We start from the raw sequence: 22,168 nt of genomic DNA, 5'->3' as shown, positions 1-22,168 counted from the left end.
GATAAACTTTCCCAAAGCCACGAAGATTATGTTGAGAAGAACAGATCTTATTTGTGCAAAATTGTTGATATTGTGAGGCTGTTGTCCAAACTCGGATTGCCTTTTCGTGGGCATCGGGAGGGAAGCGAGTCAGAGTCGTGTGGGAATTTTCTTGAGGTTTGTGGCTTCTTCTCCAAGTATGATTCTGCTTTTAAAAACATGCAGTCCAACTATTCAAATGCGACTAGCCCAGATTTCCAGAACGAAGTCATTGACATATGCGCTAACTTAGTTCGTGCAGAAATTGTAGAGAAAGTGCAGGATACTGGATTTTGTTCTATAATTGCAGATGAGGCCAGGTCTTGCAAAACGGAACAATTATCGGTGTGTTTAAGATATGCAGAGCAGCTTGAAATCAAGGAGCGTTTTTTGTGTTTTATTGATTGCTCAGCATCTCGCAACGCGGCTGGGATTGTGGAAGCAATAAACAAAGGACTTGAGATGTGTGGACTGAAACATATCCCAATTGTTGCCCAGAGTTACGATGGTGCCTCCGTCATGTCTGGTCACGTTTCTGGTGTGCAGCAGCGCATTAAAGAGACCCACCCATACGCAGTGTACGTGCACTGCTTGGCGCACAAACTAAATCTGGTGCTTGTGGAGTGTTGTGCTGTCAACCGCAGCGTGAAAACATTCCTGAACGTCATTGACAAACTGTACTCTGTATTTGCAGAGCCGTTAAACCATCATCGATTAATTGAAATGCAGAAATCACTGAATCTGAAACAAACTGAAATAATACAGCCAAGTGAGACAAGATGGGCGTACAAGTGGCGATCTGTAAATTCCGTTAAAACTCACTACTCTGCAATTACAGGGTATTTGAAGACATACTGCGTGTGATTCATGTTACGCACAAGGCCCTACAGTCCTCCAGCTGCACACTCTCCGAAGCTGCGGCGCTTACCGACAACCTGAAGGCGCACTTCAAATCTCAGAGACAAGCAGATACGTGGAGCAATATGTGGGGATCAGTGAAACAGTTCTGCCGGGACAACAACGTGGCAGCACCTGTGGATGCAGATGTTGAGTGTCAGACTACGAGTCCCCTTGCACCCAAAAGAAAACGGGCTACAAAACCCCCGACCTCCCTCAACAGTTTCCTGGTTACAACTACTTTAGACCAAAGAGAAACTGATGAAAGTGGCGCACAAAGGTCACAGAGTGATACAGCTGGATTTCAGCAGCACCTATATCTCCCTGTGCTGGACACCCTCATCAACGAACTAGACAGACGATTCACGGGAGAGTCCATAGACCTGGCACGAGCATGTGCAGCACTGTTTAAATGTGACAAAAATGGAATTGAACCTCTCGTACAAAAATACGCACAGCCGCTCAAAATTCACCCTCTCCTTCTTGGAGCAGAGATGGACCTTGTTAAAGCCTTGAGCATCTTCGAAAGACTGTTAAAAAGGAGAGCTATCCAAATGTATACAAGATGCTCCAGTTGGCACTGACTCCTATCGGATCTGCCACCTCAGAGAGAAGTTTTTCTGCAATGAGGAGAATTCGGAACTGGCTGCGGTCAACAATGGGAGGAACAAGATTTTCCTAACTTGCTGTTCTTCACATTGAGGACGACATAACTGCACAGCTGTCACCTGAGGGGATAGTGGATAGATATGCGGAACGTAAAAAAAGGCGTCTACTTCTGCACTAAGTAGGACACTGGTTAATAATATTGTAGCGTGTTCAAGTAACCAAAGGATATAGTAGTTATCAAATAAGTATAAGATGTGCACAGTTATGAAGTTTTACAGTTATGTAATGCACTGTTGTTGGGGGGAGAGACCGCCCCTTCCATATGAGTGTGTGTGTACGGCGGGCATTAGGCGTGCATGACGGGACGAGTTGTGTTCGTATGTGGAAAACTCATACTCAGTGCAGTGAACGCTGGCTTTATTGCTACTGTATCCGTAGCACCCCACGCAATAGTTGGGACTGTGTACTGACGTCAGTAAAAAAGGTTTGCCCCCCCAAGCGGAAATGTCAAACTCCGCCTATGATTTTGACCCTTCAAGTTGCTCTGACTCATACAAAGACCTTTTCTTTAGTTTATATCTTAAGCATACTAACCCTTCATTTTCTGGGTCGAGTATTACGGACAGTTCAGACAGAACCAGTCCAGCCAGAAAGTGTTGCTCTCTGAAGGGAACAGACAGCTCAAACATGTTGGCTATCTTCTGGTCCTGGACATTTGTGGAGAACCCAGAGCTCTATGGGAAAGAAGGGAGAACAGAACATCCACACAAGTTAGACCCTTAATAATTTATGAATTCAAATGCATAAATAACACAACAAAATTATATAAATGTTATTGTAGGACAGTCTTACAATCTACTTTTGCTGCTCATCCTTTTTACGCTGCCAAATCTCCAAGAAGTTAGTATAGGTGCACGCATGATCATCTAACTTAAAATTCCTTTAAATAAGTTTGCAGAATTTTCCCTGCACATCCCCACTTGTTGTCTGACCTGTGAAGTTGCTGAAGACACGGAGGGAGAAGGCGAGGCGGGGGGGGTGAGCAGGCTGCAGGGCAGGTTGAGGGTGACGTAGTGTTCGTGGCTGCACACTATTCTCAAAAAGTCAAGCCTCAAAGACTCAAGGGTTGGGTTCTGCAGAGCGTAAAGCTTTGTGGAAACCTGGAGGAAAGAAACGGACACAATCATTCATGGTTTTAGAGAAAATACCTAACCACACAGATAAATAATTTGGACTGAATACTGTTAAAAGAACTGAAAATCTTGGAAAGGAAAGTTGTTGGAATGTTCTAAGGTCATGAAGAAACCTGAAATGCTGTGTTAATACATCTTGAGTTGTATGCTTTGCCAGAATGTAGTAAAACTGGGACGATATCTGGCAGTAGCTTCTTTGATTAACAATGGGGAGACATCCAAATTCATTTGTTAAGTTAATAATACTCAAGTTTTTGCTAAGCGTTGCTCTGATTTCATTAACACTTATCCTTATAAATTGTGATTATTTGCATAAAAACACTTAACAAGAAATGTGTAACATCTTTGTGATGTGGCATTTACCTGCTTCCAGTATGCTCTGATTAAGGTGAAGACAAAGCCTCGGTCCATGACTGAGAGCAAATCGTTGAGGAAGAAGGCCAGACTGGTGTTGAGTCTCTCCACCATCTCTAGGTCCTGATTGGATGAGATACACATGACTTAAAAAGTTGACAGTTACAGTAGAGCAAGATGTTAGAGTCACCTAACCAGGCAAAAGGATGATAATGGAACATCCCTTGTAGTCACATTGCAAAACCCACATCAAGTGTTAAATTAGCTGATTCGCTAGATTATTGTATAACACCACATTCCTTCTACTGTATGTGCTCTATAGCAATGATATTTAACAGATTGCATGCCCACCAGGAGGTCCTTATATTCTCACGTAACTCTCACCAGGCTGTTACTAACCTTCTGGAAGCGAGACACGATGTCCCCGGCGATAGTGCTGACCAGAGCTGTAATGTCATCCATGAAGCGCTCTGGGAAACGGTTCTTCCTGGGTGACTCCAAGCGCTCCGTGAAGTAGAGGTGGTGGATAATGCTCTTCACCTGTGGTTCAAGGCAAGACATGTTGTCATGGGAAAAGACTGTACTGTGATGACTATTAATAGAATACATATGCATATAAGTCACAGCTGTTTATAGGTTTAACGACAGGGTTTTTTTCTTACCATGAGTTCAAAGAAAAACCAGGCCTGTTGCAGAGCCCCCTCCCTGACGCTCCCACTGCTCACTACCCACTGCAGCGCCAACTCCTCATGGAAGAGCTGAGGAGAACAGGAAATGAGAAAAGGAGTGGAGATGGAGGGAAAGAGAGGGAGAAGCAACGGAGCCAGACAGAGAGAATGTGAGGCAACAGGAGAAGTATCACCGTTGATATTACATTTTAATATACCTCCATGCTGTGAATAGATTATTCAGTAAATCTACTGTTAACTGAACTTCAAAATGTACAAACTTAAAAGGGGATGTAACATGGAATAAAAGTTTAGCAGGTTTAGTCAACAGCGATTAGCAATGCTAACATTCTTTATATGAAAGAATATGAGTCCAGAAAAGCTGCTGCGCTCCCAACACTGAAAATTAACTGAATTAGAGGGAGGTTAAACCAAAATATACATATACTACATTAAGGGGTTACCAACTCCAAACACTCTAAACAAAGTCATTAAAAGTAAAAATATCCTTTATTATAATTTACAGTTAGATTCAACAACCTTTATTTTATGAAATGATGAAAAATGCCCTCTTTTCACCATGCAAATTAGAGTCTTTCATAAAGTTACTTCCTGATAATCGTATAAATGGTATTACACATGTGCACAAGGAGGTTTTTAAACATGGAGATAAGAATGTATTCTTTTTCATTTCTTTAAAGAATTATGCATCAATCGCTTGACCTTATTTGAGTGTGTGTTTTATGCAGAACACAGTCTGGCTAGCATATTGACTGTCTATTGAATCTGGCAAGTCTCCGCAATCGTGTTTACATATTATAGAGATTAGGAAGTGGCCAGACATGAAGGATAACCCAATTTATTATCTTTAAAATACTTTAGGTGCCGTGTACAAAAATCATTTCGGGGCATTTTGTATATTTACTAGTAGCATAAGTTCTACTTTAAAGTAGTTAGTGCTGAGAACTGAGTATTGCTCAGTTCTATCTACGAAGCAGAACCAAAATGGTAACTAGTAAATAGATGTTTTTATGTGTTTGTTTATTTTTTGTTCTTTATCATTAGTTAGGGAAATGTTTCACCAAACTTGCATGTGTTTATGACTCAAATGCAGGGTCCTAGTAAACCGATGGAAGTGGTACTTAAAAAACAAGCCTAACCATATGCATTTAATGCATGATGAGTAAGTAGTGCAAAGGGCTGCACGATATAATGTTTTTTTATAATTAAGGTTAAACTTGTGATATTTATTTTTCATCTTATTTGTATAACATTTTTTTCAAAAAGAGTATCCGTAAAAGGCTGCAGCTTAAAATGTAAATCACCATTCTTTTTGGTTTATTTAACAAGTAACTTGTTGTATTTGAACATTATTACTTATTTTTCCTCATATTGTGCAGCCCTATGAAAGGACGATTAAAAGAGACTTCCCAGACTAAGCCAGCCAGAATACAAACATTCATGTCACTTAAAAAAACTCCTTGAAACATTCAGAACGAGAGGCAGATCATAGACATTCCACATTCAACAAACTCTACAACCACCAAATACAACATCAACCAAATCGAGAAGCACACATCCACAGACAAGACAGGTGAGGAGGCGAATAAAGAGGTGGGCGGGCTTGGCTCCTCCCCCAGTGCAGTGGCTCTACCTTTTTTGTGGGCAACCGTCCTGTTAAAGTTTGCAAGAAACTGGTGCTCTCAGTGTGCGAAGACATGCGATTGCCACTGCGCTCCATGGCCTATGGGTGGGATGAATGGAACGGTGACAACAAGGTTAGTGGAGGAGCAACGGGAGCGTGGGGTTGCACCTTATTCCTCAGCACACAGGGAAAACGTGTCTGCTGGGTCACAGGCACCCCCCTCACACACACACACACACACACACACACACACACACACACACACACACACACACACACACACACACACACACACACACACACACACACACACGCACACACACACACACACACACACTACATTTTTGTGATCTCTTGCACACACATCAAGACACAGAGCTATTGGACAAAGGACAGGGCGAAAACAATTAAAACTGTTGTTCCCATGATCTAACACAGTCACATACATCTGTAGTTTGAGTGCCTTAAAGAATCAGAATCAGAATCAAGCCTATTGCCAGGTACGTTTACACATACAAGGAATTTGCTTTGATATCTGGATGTGTGGACTGCGGATGGAAATTAGCTCAAAGCTAAATCTGGCACTGTTACGCTTGATACATTTGAATGTTTTAAGTGTTCATTACTGTGCATTGTCCCTGCCAAATAAACGATTAAATAAAAATAAATAAACAATCTGAAGAAATAAGTTACGAAGTAGGTAATAACACATATAAAATAACTATATAAGGATAATAAAAAATAAGTATTTCTTAAGAAACAATTTAGCATTAAAAAAGGATGCTAAATACAAATATTTACACCAAATGTAATATATATGTTCTCAAAAGGAGGGATGCAAAATGGGTGCGATATCAAGTTAAGTTGGCATTAGTAAAAAAAAACGTAGCAAAGGTTTTATTAATGGTGGGTAGACTAACCCAGGTTGAATGTGGATTATGCCATGCTCTGTTAATGTTGGCACAATACATTATACGCTGGAATCTAGCTGTGATTTTATGAATATCATTTGCAGAATTATTTTCCCTTCTGTTTTCTTGATATTCATAACATCCAGTGTTTGAGTTGGTGATTAACAAATGCTTATATCAGGAAGACCTAAAGTGGCAGAGGACATTACATCACATGTTCAGACGGAATGAGAAGCTGAGCTTGCACACGTAGACAGACACACACTCACACTTACAGATATACCATGCTCTGGTGACAGAGTGAACGCAAGGTAGTGTTAGTAGGAAGTCATGCATGGTTATTAGCTGGAGTGGAGAGTGAATAATGGTGGTGGAAACAGAAAGAAGAAAAGAGAATGAGAGATGAAACAAAATGGTCGCAGAATAAATACTCTGTGGATGAGGATGATTTCTTACACTACTCTTTTTCTCTACAATTTTTTTGTGAAATATATACGTGCATAAAAAGATCATAGTATAGAAAGAGAGTAAGGCAAACATTGCTCAAGAAATAGCTGCCAAGAAAAACTATGGTAAAACGGCACTGATATCTTTCGATTTAGACTATGTTATCTTTTCATGAAAGTACTGAGAGAAAGGGAGGTGTTACAGTACATGTGATACGTAATAATGGATGAGTTATGGCGTGAGGGACAATGGGTCATGGAGGCGGCTGTGATCCCATCAATGGGTTAACGGGAGGATTGTGAGTAAAAGTCTAGCAGGATACTGTAATATTCAGAAGTTTTGGTTTTGTATGTCTTTGTTGTTATGGTTTGTAGAAAGTGAGCAAAAATGGGTTGATTATCATAGTAGTTACGCTATTAAAAACCTCAGGAAGTAGCTCCACTAGAGTCTATAAATGAAAGATCACAAAACCTAAAGACATTTCAACCGTAAAATATTCATTAAGGATATGTATTGCCCCTGAAACTCACATTTCTTTTTTTAGTAACTATGGTTGTGTTCATAAATAAACCAACACTCTGAATATCCCAGTATCCCTTCAAGGTGAGCTGTTTTTATAGAGAGGTAAAGTGGAGGACGGGGCATTCATAAAACCACCTGCATGGTTTCTGGAGCGGACCCAGGGCTGGATCCCCAGGGGTCACTCTTACAGCCCATGGTGTGCACCCAGGAGTTGGAGCGGTCTAAGCCCTAGACGTGCCAAGGTTAAAGGACACAAGGCAGGCAGGAAGCAAGGGAACGAGCGAGCAGCACGGGGGAAGGAGGAGGGAAAGGAACAGTGACAGGTTAAAGAGGTTCAGAGGTCAGGACTGCTGGAAGATGCAAAGGGCCTTTAACAGGTTAGCTGTCAGTAAATTCAAAATCCAAATCATCACCACAGAGGAGCAAAGCAAACGTTCTCTCTCTCCCTTTCTCTCTCTGTGTAAGACAAAACTCCCCCTCCCTCAGGGACAAGAGAAGAAAGGTTTGGTTAAGTATTAGCAGAAAGGGAACATTCACCAAACAAGGGGCTGCATTCAAACACTGTTTGGGTACTTTGGGTTAAACAAAACTGTGTTTGAAGAGGGAAATCACAAATTACAAACAAGACCAAATAAATGACAACACATAAATAAATTCAATCTAAAGAAACAAAACCGTTAGAGACTGACAAGGCTATGCTATGCTTTATGACTATTGAAACAATGGCTTATTGTATCTTCCTGACAGCATCTGCTTTCTTATGTGTCTGTAAACTAAACGACTTTAATGCCTTTCACAACCTGCACAAAGACGACACTGAGCACTGTGTGTGCATGTGTATGTATACATGTGTGTGCCTCAGGTTGCTGTTACAGCGGTTAGAAAGATAAGATGTCCCATATTTTGTTTACGCGTAGGCTTTACAGTTTACATGTGATCAAACGGCCCCCTGGGTCACTGTACACATGACAGGTATCTGCTTTTCTGTGCGTTAAGAATGACCTCACCCTACATGAGCATGTCTTCAATACAACACAGATCAATGAGAATATATCAATATTTAACTCTGATATCCATTTGGACAAGCCAAATATTGCAATAGGGCTTCGTGCCAAGACAGTTCTGTCCATATTTGAAACTTGTGTAACATTTTGAGCCTCTATTTAATGCCTCAGCAGAAAAGCAACTGAACTCGAAAGCACTTTAAGTTATAGACCTTACCTTGCTGCCAATGATTGAGCGGACCTCATCGTCAGGAGAGGTGGGTGTACCGGAGATGTCAGGGTTACTGTTGCTAAGGCTACGGGAGCGGTTAAGGTTAAGGCTGGCTGGTCGAACAGCTGAGCGAGCCATGGTGGCATAGTGCATCGAACCTCCCAACCCTCCTGGCCCTGGGACAAGACACAGAGGGAGGAGAATGGAACAACTGCGAATAACTTCTTCTTCTACCAAGCCATTGTGGGTCCAAAGACCTGATAGTTGCATGTTCACACTTCTCCCAATGCACACAAACCCTGCCCCTAATCATAAGGCCTTGCATGTTGTGAAGACACAAGAAAGAAGCTCAAAAACATATATTTTCATAAATAATAACAGTTCTATGGATCAATGAATGAAATCATCAATCATATGAAATCAAGCACAACATGTCAAATTATCTACCAACATGGAATAATACCTGAGGAACTGAATATTATGTTCATTTTAGAGGGAATAATAACTGCACACAGGTTAAAATGTCAAGTTGTGGGCCATATCTACCTGTTACAGATGAGTTGGGGTCTGTGTGGAGCATGCAGAAGAACAAAAGTAAAAACAAATAAAATCAAAAAGAAATAGAAGAAGAAAAATGATGGCAGAAAGGAAAATAATAAGACATCCAGTGAAGGCGATTGGGAGTCGAATGAAGTTAACTTAAAAGGGGAAAACAGAAAAACCGATACAGATAAAGAAAAGTGTGAAGGGGTTTACTGCATCAACAGTTAAATACCTGGAGAGGGTGAGTTGGGGTCAGTGCTGGGCAACCGGAAGACGTAGTGGATGTAAGAAGACAGCAGGCCGTTGCGACCATGCATGTCCTGGCTGGTGTCCAAGTATTTATGAAGCCGGTTCACTATGGAAGCCATGACCTCGAAGGATGCCTGGCCCAGATTCACTGAACACACACAGATACACAGGGACATATATTCAAAAAGGCAGATATGGACAAATACATTATGGGGCATATTATGACCGCCATAAAATATACAGCTTATATTGTGTAACTTTGTAATTTTTAGTTCAGTGTAAAACGATATCATACCGATCTGCCCAGCAATGACTGGTGGGCGCACTACGAGCAGCACCAACTTGTCGAGCAGGAGGTGGAGGAATCGAACCACTGGCTCCAGCTGGGAAGAGTTGAGCGCAGCAAGACTGGACTTGAGCTCGGCCTCAAGGTTGTTTTCCATGATACGCATGTCTCCTATCCTGACTGGGAACGTGTGCTCGTCCAGGGCATGTACCAAGGCAAAGAACTTATCCAGGTACTGGTCCTGGAGGAGGAGAATGGGGGTACAAGGAGAAGAAAGAGAGAAAATGGTTGGCAAAACAAATGCAGGAAAGGGCATATAAAAAGCTACAGATGGTAACAGAACAGAAGAGAAGATGTATTCAAAGAAAATAAGGCAAAAACAAAAAGCTTAGAGGACTAATATATTACAGTGTTAAAGGTAAAGAAAAAACGGGGGGAAGGAAGTCGACAAACAAAAGTAAGCTTGGATCTACTCGTCTGTAAGTTGGCTCACCAAGTTGAAACCACAAAACGAACGTTACTACAAGAACACAGGAGAATCCAGCAGGTCTAATCTGCGCCAGGAGCAGTGATTTATGAGCACATTAGTCCCAGTTAGGCTCCTAGGGACCACAGTCAAGCCCTCCACACCCCAGCCGACACAGCGATGGAGTAGAGCTCAGTAAATTACTGCAGAGACGAGCTTCAACCACTAATGAACTGGTGCTGTGGAGGAATTACTGTCTAAATGCGAGAACACTGTGTATTTCTTTAATATTACCTTTTAAATGTTAACCTGTGTGTAAGGCTTAGGAAAAGTATTCTACAGCAACTGATATTTTAATATACACAGCTCTTCTTCATCAGTTAAGGTAATAGGAGAAGAAGGTTAATTCCAAAATCCTGAAAAGCACGATAAGTAAAAACTAATGTATACAGTATTGTTACCTGTGTGTGGATGGTTGAAACAGACACCACTTCCACATTAAAAACTCCTCGATGGTTGTCCACCCACTTCATCCCTGGGAGGGCAACCTGAAGAACAACAATATCAGAGTAAATCTGAGCTGCATTGGCAAAAGGAGCATTTTACAAGTAGCGAAAATTGACAATAAGTAACTTTGGGTAGAAGGTTAAAATGTAGCTTGAATCAAAAAGGTTTAAAGGCTGGGGCATTTCAAAGGCTTTTTATTCCCCTTAATCTTTTTCTATTACAAAGCTTACTCTAAAACACAGACATCATGCACACCAATTATTTAACATGCACTAAATATAACTGAGGATATGTGAAGCAAAAACTGCAAACTTCAAAAAACATTATGGCTGCCCGTTTGAAATACATCTTTTTGAATTCATACTTTCTTTACAGACTTCTATAAATGGCCCAATACTTACATCTGGTGAGAGAACAGAGTAGGATTGTGGTGGTTTCTCTAGAGACACGGGCAGACAGAAATGGCCCGTCCGCAGACGCCCGTTCTGCAGCATGGGGATCCACTACAGAGAGAGGGAGACACAAATAAAATCAAAAGAGAACACAGGATGTTTTTCTTTTTAATTTAGTACAGATTTTGAATTGCATATTTCTCTAAAGGATAACTAGACAGTGTGCGCTTGGTAATAAACATGATTCAGTTTCAATGCCTGCAGGAACATTGCAGTAGTGAAAGTGCAAATAGTCTGTTACCCACCGTGTATCCCACAGGGGTCTCCAGTGGTGTGTTCTGCTTCTGCTGGCAGCTGATGTGGTAAAAGGTGAAGAGAATGTGGTGGTGGTCCGACAGGGAGGCAGGCAGCTTGATCTTGATCTCATCATGAAAGTCAGGGGATCTGTTTACAACAATTAACATTTTGTTTTAAATATTCGACAGCAGCGTTGGAGGTTACTTTATGTTCATTATATTAATATATTAGAAATGGCAACCAATTAAAAAAGATTTGTTTTGGAACAACGTAGAAAGGTCAGACCATCGTTTATGCTGCCACGTCAAAAGCATTCCACTCTGTCAGCAATGTGGCCGTTGTTTGCCCTGTTATTGTTGTTGTTGTTGTTGTTGTTAGCACCGTTAACTGCTAGCCACCACCATTTGAAATGTATGCACATTAATTAAGATCTCCATATATTCTATTTCCTGCTGAGTCTATGAATAACTTGGGAATCTGTGTCAAAAGACATGACAGGAGTTCATAGTGGAAGTCAGAGGATCAGTAAAAAGAGAAACTACATAACACACACAGAAGGAGACTTTGTCTGTAGACCAGCGTGGAGAAATAAACAACACATATCTACAGCAGAGGCCTGTACTACGAAGCAGGATTTTCGCTTAGCGAGCTAACTTCAGGGAAAACTCTGGATTTCCGGTCCTACGACGCTGGTTCACTTCTTAGCGGGCTAGATCTCCATGGTAACTTATGCTGAATGGCTAGCCTGCTTCGGAGCTGGTTAGGTTGCAGGCTAAGAGATCAACTCAGTGAAAGCACTGCCTGCTGACCAATCAGAGCTCAGTGTGCGGAGTTTAAAGCGATCAAGTCATATTACAGGAGAAAGGAAATACAGAAAAGCTGCCGTCGCAGGAAAGACGGCCGGCAAAAATCACCGACTGTGTGAACGTGAAAATTAATAGAATATCACCTCCCATCTTCAGAGCAATCTGACTATTATAACATTAGCGTTAAGAAAGCTTACTTAAATATCTGCCACAACATAAGTAACCGGATCAAAGTAACATTAAGTACAGTCCGCGGCACTGTGAGTGCAGACGTCAATGTGTCCCATATTCATATCACATCATATATTTCCTTATCTGAGTCAGCTGAGCCGTATCTGGCCGTGCAACACTCACAGTGTCACATGCTGTATGCAGAAGTATTATTTTAAGCAACACATTAAGTTGACGAAACACTCCAGTCAAATGTAATTAAAGTCAGATACACTCGTGTCTTGGACGGGGCAATGATATCATAAACCTGTTAATGTACGAATTCAAACGCTTTTTCTTTTGCCAGCTGTATTCACCTTACAGGTGCAGCTATGTGGCTTTTATCCTGGATAAAGTGTTTAAGTCATGGATGTTTTAAAGTTCAACTTCTTCATATGTCTAATATTATAGTTGACTTTTCATTCAGGAAGTATGACGCGCTGTCAGTACGCTTGTCCATGTTTGTGATTGGTCGAATGTTCCAGATACCACCCCTTTCATGTGAACACGCACGCAAAGATAGGACACGGCTGGCTTGAGCGATCCACTTGATAACCAGCGTCGTAGGACCGCTTAGCGAGAGCGCGTATGTTTTGGATTAGGTCAACCGGCTAACTCAAACATATCTAGGTTAGGTTGAACCGGCTTCGTAGTACAGGCCTCAGGTCTATCAACACACCCACCAGGATTGTCTTAAGGCTTAACATGACTAAAACTGGAACAGAAGTGCTCTAATTTGGATGGACAGAAGAAGAAAAGCCCTCAAAGAGGAATAGCACTAGGAGCAATACTTATCGCAGGGATAAAGCTAATGGGTTACTGGCAGACTAAATGACTCCAAAGCCAAAAGCAGATACAAGCAATATGGTGGAAGCTTTCCAGATTATAAAACACTTCTTATAAAAAAGATTTGTTTTATTTTCCTGTCATTTCCTTTCTCAATTTTTTACTTTAAGAGTTCTGACAAAATAAATATTGTGCTGCTTCAGAGTGAATTGCCGGGCTGAATTAAGTCCTGACGCATGTTTGACCTGGTCACACTTGTACATTGTTCACAGGTTGATTAATTTTCGCCTTGAAGGTGTGACCGACCCCCAGGTGACAAATGACAAAATGGCTGTGTGTCGTAAAAACACCAGATAGTGGTGATAAAATATTAGAGACCCATGAGCTCTTAGAGATGGAAGAAACGTGTGCCAAGGACACCCACTTGACAATATCTAGACGGTCGACCCCAGCTCCTCTTTAATGAATACCATTATGGTTGGATGATGGACACTTAAAAGTAGATGTTAAATTAAAGGAGGATATTAGATCTTTTCATTTTTCATCCCCCAATTCCATGACAATAATGGAGACCATGTGGGTAAAAGGCTAAGCATGTCAGATTTCCATAGCTCACCATTGCCAAGATATGTCATCACATAAATCCTGAGTAATGATGCTAACATCTGAACAAAATGAAAATAGGTTATTGCTACTAAGCTATGATGGGATATTTGATTAGTGTTGTTTTAACTGCATTCAATCACCATGACAGCACTCTTTAGAAAGTGTTAATAGACTTACCTGTTATGGTACACCACAGTAGTATAGGCTTCTTTAGCAAAATCTGCACAGCTGGACTTCCCAAATATCACCTAGAGTATAGGAAATATACCAGTAAGAAGACAAGTAGGATGACTAACTAGACTATATGAACACATATTTGTTTTATTCTATGTAATGACATCATAGCGTACCGGCATTGCATTGTTTGGGTCCTCTCCATTCATAAATTGCACTTTAACTGTGATGTTGCGGGCAGAGCCTTGGCGGTTTGCAAAGTTGAGACTCTGAGGGTTCACATACAGCAGATTCCTAAAAGACACACACAAACAGAGAAAAACAAGGTCATTCATAAATTATGTTATTGAAGTAATGGCAAATAAAAATCTCAATATCTTGTTCTGACATACACAACAAAAGCATCAGAAACAAAACTCAAATAATGTTATAGTGTCTAAAATAATATGGAAAGTAGCACTTTCTCCTGTCATAATTGTTATGGTGGGCCTTGGTTAATATGTCTCTTGTTAGTTTAAAAAAAAAAATGAAATTGTTCATGATAAGAAATAAGATGGACCATTTATTAGAATTAATTAACATTTCATAAATACTCAAAGAAGTTGGCATATTCTACAGTCCTGATTTTTGTTGTCATTGTTGTCAGCTAGAGTAATAGTACTTTACTCTCAAAAACACTACACTGCTGGGAAGTGGGAGGAGGCCCGGGAATCTCGGGATCAGCTGACAAACCGCAGTGACGTAGTGGGGTCTGTGGGGGCCGGCCCCACAGAGACCACAGCTGGAACCACAACTGACAGGGAAGCGTGGGAATCTATTTGGTCTGATTACAATCCTTCCCTTGTTCTCCTCCCCTCCATCTATCAGGTCCTAGCAATAACACTGGCAGCTCTAAAGTGGGTTGTTGAATTTGAATAGAAATAGATGGCCTCGCTGTGGAAAATCTGATAAATCCCCATATATGTACGGTGAGGAAGTATCAGTGATCAGTTCATTGGTCAGCTCAGCTCATCAGATTCCTGTTTGGTTAATAAGTACCCATAAATACTGTGAAATGCCAATACACCCAGTATGATAGGGCTGCTCAATTAATCGTATTTTAATCGCAATTACAATTATGGCTTGCAACGATTACGAAAACAACGTAATCTAAATAAAACGATTATTTTTTTATTATTACTTTTTTTATTTATTTTTTATTAAAAAAATGTTGTATTGGTTTTTCAGTTGAATTATACTTAAAGTTCAGGGTAATCAACTGTTAAAAACATACTGTTCACATTTTTTTTCTCCAGTAAATTGATGTTTTCAAAGTAAATGGATAATCGTTTTTAATAATCGTGATATCAATTATTGACCCAAATAATCGAGATTATGATTTTTGCCATAATTGAGCAGCTGTACGATGACAGCTACTGGTACAGGGGCTAAATTAGGGAAGAGAGTCATTGTTTGAAAACTACGTTTCTCACCAGGAGGCCAGATGAAATTATCCCACTCTAGCAATTCAGAGTATGGAGACAAGGAATAGTAAATAAATAGTGAGTCTGCCATTTAGTGGACAACACAATATTGGTGAAGGTGCTGAGAAGAGCACCTCAATTTTATTTAGAACTGGGTTTATACTCATAAATAATTAACTCAATACAAACATACATACCCAGTCAATAAGGTGTTACAATATTGAGTGAACATCATTTTTATTTTCAGCTTGTGATAAAAAAAGGATGGGTGGCTGGACAAAGGTATAACACCATAAAGGACTGACTCACAGCACATCTGAGCAGTCCTTTCACCCAGAGGTCAACATAAGAGGTGATCAATGTACAGAATAAGAATACCTAGAAACAGTACAAAAGAATATCTCAGGGATAACTGAGAGTATGCATAGTAGGAAAAAGTAAAGCTAGAGATTGACAATTAGGAATTTGAATCAAATTAAATTGTATAACAGATAAAAAACAAAAATAGCTGTCCATCAAGGATATCCCGTTATGTAAACGGCCAGCTAAATTATAACTTGAGCAGAACATGGCAGCTCCACATACACTGGCCCCAGAAGGGCACGTCAGATTGAAACTCCCTTGCTGCCTAACCACAACACTAACCACTGTGCTGGCATGACGGATGTTGTATATCATTACCAGCTTTATGCTGCTCAAGCAAATTCCTGGCACATTCACTCAGTCTGTGGCCAAATCTTTCTTTTCCATAGGACTCTTTCTTTCTGCTCTGTCCATACAAAAACAGAGGCAGACCCTCATTACTGAGACCTGCGCTAATCCATCCTTATAACCGCAAATTACTAGAGAAAGCTCATTAAACTGACTGTGTGGTATTTTAAGGTGCACTGTAACAGCCGGAGAGCAAACATGTTTCCACTTGAAATCAAAGCCAAATATTCCAGTATGTTTTGCTGTTTATGACAATGTATTTGGCTACACAAAGTGACTGATGAATGGAAATATAATTTAAGAAAAGTAAAAATAGTAAAAGTTGGAGAACCAATTTTGAGCCTTGATTAGTCATTAAATGCAATGATGACTTGGCGTTTTCACGCCGCAGAGCAGGACATGCTTACTTCAGGGGTTGTGGAACCAGCAACACAGTGTGCCACAATAGTAAATATTTATATTCCAATGAAATACTACACCAAGTCATTTGGCTGATTACCTCCTCCCCCCATGCCTGGCTGAAGGTGGACATATTTCACCAACATTGCAGGTCTGCATGAAACAACTTACTAAGAATTTCCCATAAAGATTGTAATTTTACGACATGACTTAGAGCAATGGAAAGTTGCTTTGAAACCTCCAAGCTCATCAGGAAACTATATTCCCCATCTCATGTGTGGTGGCATTACAAATGATCACACAAGGCATGACAAACAGAGATGATGAGTACACACTGTCCAAACTCTCCAACATCATTCATGCCTAGAAGCACAACCCGGGCACTAATGACAGGCTCACTTCCTCCCCACATAAAGAGAGCGTAAGGAGGGAGGGTGAGAGAGAGAGAGAGACAGTCAGACAGAGAGAGAGAGAGCCTGGTGCTGGGCTGATTCAGCATGCTGTTAAATCAAACCTGAGAGCATTAATTACACACAGCAATATCAATCAGAGCAATGTGCGTGTGCAGGGTTATAAGGTTGGTGATTGATCAGAGTGACGATCCATCAAAAACCTGTGATGCCATTGTTGGCATTCTGCTGATCAGCTAAAGCTCTGCACCACAGATGGAGAACAGGGTCGGCAGGGTGTGGTATGGAGAGGGGATTGAGGTTAAATGGGTAGTACAGAAGGGGGGTGGGGTGCATATGTCATTTGCTCACTGCTGTGATTTGTTTGTTCAGAGAGGGAGGGCTCGAGGGGGATTTGGGAGGAGGTGGGGTACAGAGCTAAAACATAGTAATGATCAACTAATCCCCACCTCCTCTACTGGGAGAGCAGTATATAACACGGGGCAGCCTGCTGCTCACTTCATTTAAACAGCAAGGAAGTCTGGGCTAGAGGCAGAGGGAGAGAAAGGAGTGCTGAGTAGAGGAAAGCAGGAGCAGTCGTTAGAACATATTCAAGGATTGGACAAGAACGTCACGATGAAGCTTTATTGCCTGTTGCTGCTTCTTTCTATTTCATCTTCTACCGTTCCCCTGGTGACCTCAGGTAGGGCTCAGTCCACCACCGTGCCCACCTTTGCCCTCACCACTGCAGCGAGCCCAGCCGAGGCCAAGTCTCGTTTTGCTATGCTGGACGATGTTCGTCTACTCGCTAACGGCCTCCTTCAGCTAGGCCAGAGTTTACGGGAGTTTGTGCACAAAACTAAGGGCCAAATCAACGACATCTTCCAAAGGTTGAACATTTTCGACCGCTCCTTCTACCAGCTCTCAGTGGTAACCTCTGAGATCAAGGAGGAAGAGGAGGAACTGAAGAAGACCACCAGTTTCTTGAAGACCAACAATGAGGAGATCAAGAACCTGTCCATGGAAATCAACTCTAAGATCAACGGCATCCTTCAGGAGCGTACCCAGCTGCAGAGCAAAGTGGGGAACCTGGAGGAGCGACTGCAGGGACTGTCGCAGAGGATTATCCCCGCTGAGCAGCTTAGCGAAATCACAGCACTCAGGGTAAGCAGCTCATAGAGTTCCTCATTCAAGATTGGGTCAGTTAGTGGATGATTTACGCATATATATATATATATAAAATATAAAAGCAAGCAAAAGAAAACGGCTTAAAAAGATTCACTCAAATCCAGCCATCAATGGAAATGCATTTGTTGAACTTTTTTAAATTGAACAACATCAACACAACACTTAAATTAGTCCTCACTCAGAAAAAGCAATGGGTCCAAGAAAAACATGCATTGTTTTATGACCATGATCTACTACTGTAATTACAATGCAGATGATTGTTAAACCATCTGTTGCAGTGTCTCCACTAAGATGATGTAAATATAACAATAATGAGACAGGCTATACAATTCCAATAGAAAAGCAACGTTATAAATAAGTTGTGTGTTTTAGTTTGTTTGCCTTGACTTATTCTCCCTTGTTTTCAATTGTGTTACTGATAAGTTCTACGCAATAAAGAAAATAAATACTAAAGAAAAACTGATATTCGCCCACATGTTGCATGGACAATAAATGTTTTTATTGTGGTATTTTCAGGAAGTGATTGAATCACAAGAGAAAACAATCAACAATCTGCTGGTAGCTGTGAAGGAGCAGCACGATCAGCTCGACAACCAGAAAACCAACATTAAAAGACTGGAGGAAAAGGTAGAAAACTGTTCTAAAGGGTTTCACTACATTTTGCCAACTTTGACAACGTAATTAGGTCCTAAATGTTATCTATGCAAATGTTGCTTTATGGGGAAATGACAAATGACCATGGGGAGGGAAACTCTGCTATTTCAAGCTGACAACCTCATTAGACTTCACAGATCTTATTTCCATTGTCTTGCAGCTTAACTATGACAGCTTTCAGGATACAATCGATAAGCCAATGGATTCAGTCCCTGCAGACATGTTTGAATATCTGACAGGAAACTCAACTGACCTAGATGTGAATGGTAAAGATATTTTAAAAATATTATCAGTCATTTTAAGTTGTTGAGATGAATATGAAATGTATTTTTATGCACTCATTTTGATTTTCTTAATTGTGTTTCAGACCTGCCAAGGGACTGCAGTGAGTTGTTTACCAAAGGAGAGGCAAACAGTGGAATTTATGTCATCAAACCAAGCGAATCTGAACCATTCAACGTTTACTGCGAAATGGGTTCAGGTGGGTAAGACCATAGTAATATAAGCACTAAATGAGAACATCATAATACTGTTTCTTTATTCAGAAAGCACTTGTATTTACACAATGAAATTATGCAATTTTTGCACTTTTTTAAATCAACAAGGACCAAAAAACCAAAGGTTATCTAGCTAGATAACCACAGGAAGGGGTTATCCATAAGGGCAAATAATGGGGTTTTATCCCATTGACGTTATCTATCAAAAGGAGGCTTCCTGATCCTTGTGTAAACTTTTCTGTGGCTTGTACAATAGTAACTGGACTTGAATTGTGTTAATCCATTCTACAGACGGGGGGTCAACTGTTATCCAACGCAGGGTCGATGATTCATTGGATTTTGAACAGCTATGGGAGAAGTATGAAAAAGGCTTTGGAGATCTGGAAAGTGAGTATATTTACTTCAAATATGGAAACGTTACCCTTTGCCAAAACTATACACATTTCAATTTAGACCTATCTTCACTTGTCATATATACAATAGTACATTTGCAATAACATTCTGTTGGGCTGGTTATAGGAAATAGTGATTGCTACGTATCAACCCTGAACCAAAGCTTTCCCTGCAGCACTAACTGAGTCAGACTGAATCATTTCATAGACACAGTCATGTAACATTCCACCGTAGCGGCTCCTGCAGGCATGGTATTAAATTGTTACTACCAAACTAATCGTTAAAAAGTATAGTTTGATGCAGCAGTCCAACAAAGGCAAATGGAAACTAGTGTTTAGACGTGCCTGTCTGCTCTGATTACAGATGAGTTTCTTTAAGCTTATAAGAGACAAAGTATGACTGATAAATGATAGAATTAAATAGCTACGAGAGAGAAACTATCAATACTAGGAAAAAGTATAAGCCAGCGCATTTCCAATTTCATTTGATTTGTAAACCTTTGTAAATTGTACAAAGAGACTTTTCCCACAAAAAAAAAAGTTCTATACAAACCCATCGTTAACCTTTAGAGATTCCTTGCAAACAGACAAAATAGGCATGTGTTTTCAAATAATAGCTATCCTACAAAGATATCAAATGGTTTGTTGTGTTATGCAGAGAACTTCTGGTTGGGCCTAAAGAAGATCCACAGCTTCACACAGCAGGGAGCTTACGTCCTGCGTGTTGACTTGGAGGACTGGAAGGAGGGGAACCACTGGGCTGAGTACCGCTTCACACTAGAGGGTCCCTCCATGGGCTACAGCCTGTATGTCAGCAACTATTCTGGTAACCTGCCTGATGCCATGGCCAACAGCACCGGCATGAGGTTCTCCACAACGGACAGAAATAATGAAAACCACCGAAACTCCAACTGCTCTCGCAGTTACACAGGTAAGCATTCCACCAAGCTGAATCAGAAATGGTTTTTTGGTAGTAAAGAGTGTTGTTCTAAAACATATGGTTCTTGTCCTGACCCCTTGGCAGGTGGTTGGTGGTTTAATGCTTGCAGAGAAACCAACCTTAATGGACGGTATTTGTGGTTGAGGGCAAAAGGACGCTCTATGAGGAGGAAGGGCATCCACTGGAAGCCATGCACAGCGCCCTCATACTCACTCAAGACGACCAAGATGACCCTACGATCGGCTCCTACAGCTGACGGCTTCAAGTGAACCCGTCAAATCATACCTTTTCACACTACTAACCTTTTTTTTATACAAACACTGATAAGATCTAATGCTCAAACAAACAGTTCTATAGATGTGAAAAGTGTAGTAACACATAAACATTTTTAGTTTATTAAACGGATTGTATCTTAACAGCGTTTTGTCAGAGGTTTGGTGCTAACCAATAGATCAGTGGTTCCCAAACTTTTTGTGCCCAAGGCACACCAAAGGACAAGTAAAAATCTCAAGGCACACCTATTGTGCAAAATAGCCCTTATAACACGTGTTATCACTCATATCATGTAAAATATCTGTAAATGTGCATAATTATTTACTAATGCCAAATAAAATGTGACAAAGACAACTATATTACTCATGAAATATTTATTAACGAAATATTTCAGAAATTAATTTGAAACGTTATCAAATTAGGCTTCATCAAAGCAGCAACACACTCATTTAAACCAGACAGGTCACAACATTAAAAATGAGGCAAAGGAAACTCAGCAGAAATTCAGCACAGAGAACTGTCAATGCAAGGAAGCTGCATTGTCCATGGTCCTGAACTACAAATTATAAATGTAACATTTCAGCAATCAGCATTGAAACATGTGCTATTGTAAATATTTTGCCGATTTACAAATTAGTGAGATACATGTGCGTGTCGGGGCGCTGAGGAGAGGGCCACTCGCAAGTCCTGTTCAACAGAGAGCCGTGACCTCCTGTTGTTCTGATTACATATTACTTTAAAAAAAGTAATATATTAAACTACTTCGTTACTATCTACATAAAGTAACTCGTTACTTTACTCGCCGAGCACGTACGAACTGCGCATGCGTGAGTGGCAATAACTCTCCTTACCAGCAGGCGGCGGTAGTGTGTATTTGTCATTAAAAACAGGCAACAACCGGAAGACAGAGAAGAAGAACAGACTACGTGATATAAACAAACAACAAATAGCGTGTGCGGTAGCTTCACCTTAGCATGTGTTCTTTGCAGGTGTGTGTTGAGGTTTGACGTGGTGTTTACAGCAGTGGATAACAGCTTCTGGCCTGGACACAGTTTGCACCTCACCGTCACATTCCTGTCTATTCTTCGGACGAACTCAAAATAATGGGCATACCTCCACCCCTCGAGAGTTATCGCTGACTCAGCCATGTTTATGCAGCACTGCACGTGGAGATGCGGACGCGCAAGTCGCGCAGATTACGTACATATAAACCTACAAAGTACTGATATAGTATATTACAAAATAATTATTTTTGTGTAGTTGTATATTGCAATAATAACGTATGGTTGTCACAAAATCCCACGGCACACCCGGACTTGCCTCACGGCACACCAGTGTGCCGCGGCACACCGTTTGGGAACCACTGCAATAGATAACAGGCCAAAATGTCACACGTCAGAAAATGCTGCACTGTCTCAATGATGCAACCATGTCACACAGGTCATTGACCTATTGGGTGTG

The 22,168-nt window shown here is 40.8% G+C and overlaps 2 protein-coding genes across 29 annotated transcripts in view; one reads left to right on the top strand and one right to left on the bottom strand.

Moving 5' to 3' along the window:
• dock7 (dedicator of cytokinesis 7) overlaps window positions 1–22,168 on the bottom strand; it is a 55,244-nt gene that overhangs the window by 22,168 nt on the left and 10,908 nt on the right. For 16 of the 28 annotated variants that reach the window (XM_034210621.1, XM_034210742.1, XM_034210751.1 and 13 more), the window contains 15 exons: window positions 13,978–14,095; window positions 13,805–13,875; window positions 11,228–11,366; window positions 10,932–11,033; window positions 10,485–10,571; window positions 9,567–9,798; window positions 9,255–9,419; window positions 8,486–8,655; window positions 7,400–7,492; window positions 5,394–5,483; window positions 3,734–3,829; window positions 3,471–3,611; window positions 3,081–3,194; window positions 2,517–2,684; window positions 2,119–2,258 (listed from right to left, as the gene is read on the bottom strand). In XM_034210621.1, the coding sequence (XP_034066512.1) occupies window positions 2,119–2,258; window positions 2,517–2,684; window positions 3,081–3,194; window positions 3,471–3,611; window positions 3,734–3,829; window positions 5,394–5,483; window positions 7,400–7,492; window positions 8,486–8,655; window positions 9,255–9,419; window positions 9,567–9,798; window positions 10,485–10,571; window positions 10,932–11,033; window positions 11,228–11,366; window positions 13,805–13,875; window positions 13,978–14,095 (1,926 nt within the window). The remainder of the gene's footprint in view (window positions 1–2,118; window positions 2,259–2,516; window positions 2,685–3,080; window positions 3,195–3,470; window positions 3,612–3,733; window positions 3,830–5,393; window positions 5,484–7,399; window positions 7,493–8,485; window positions 8,656–9,254; window positions 9,420–9,566; window positions 9,799–10,484; window positions 10,572–10,931; window positions 11,034–11,227; window positions 11,367–13,804; window positions 13,876–13,977; window positions 14,096–22,168) is intronic. The other 12 variants (XM_034210757.1, XM_034210672.1, XM_034210679.1 and 9 more) reach the window with 2 other exon arrangements.
• Window positions 17,276–21,013, top strand: angptl3 (angiopoietin-like 3). Its single transcript, XM_034210792.1, has 7 exons — window positions 17,276–17,927; window positions 18,468–18,578; window positions 18,766–18,871; window positions 18,973–19,086; window positions 19,394–19,489; window positions 20,153–20,425; window positions 20,519–21,013. The coding sequence occupies exons 1-7, from the start codon at window positions 17,400–17,402 to the stop codon at window positions 20,701–20,703; spliced, it is 1,413 nt and encodes a 470-aa protein (XP_034066683.1). The 5' UTR covers window positions 17,276–17,399; the 3' UTR covers window positions 20,704–21,013.

The sequence above is a fragment of the Gymnodraco acuticeps genome, unplaced genomic scaffold (assembly GCF_902827175.1).
Source record: "Gymnodraco acuticeps unplaced genomic scaffold, fGymAcu1.1, whole genome shotgun sequence".
NCBI lineage: Eukaryota > Metazoa > Chordata > Actinopteri > Perciformes > Bathydraconidae > Gymnodraco > Gymnodraco acuticeps.
This window is presented reverse-complemented; position numbering and strand designations above follow the sequence as displayed.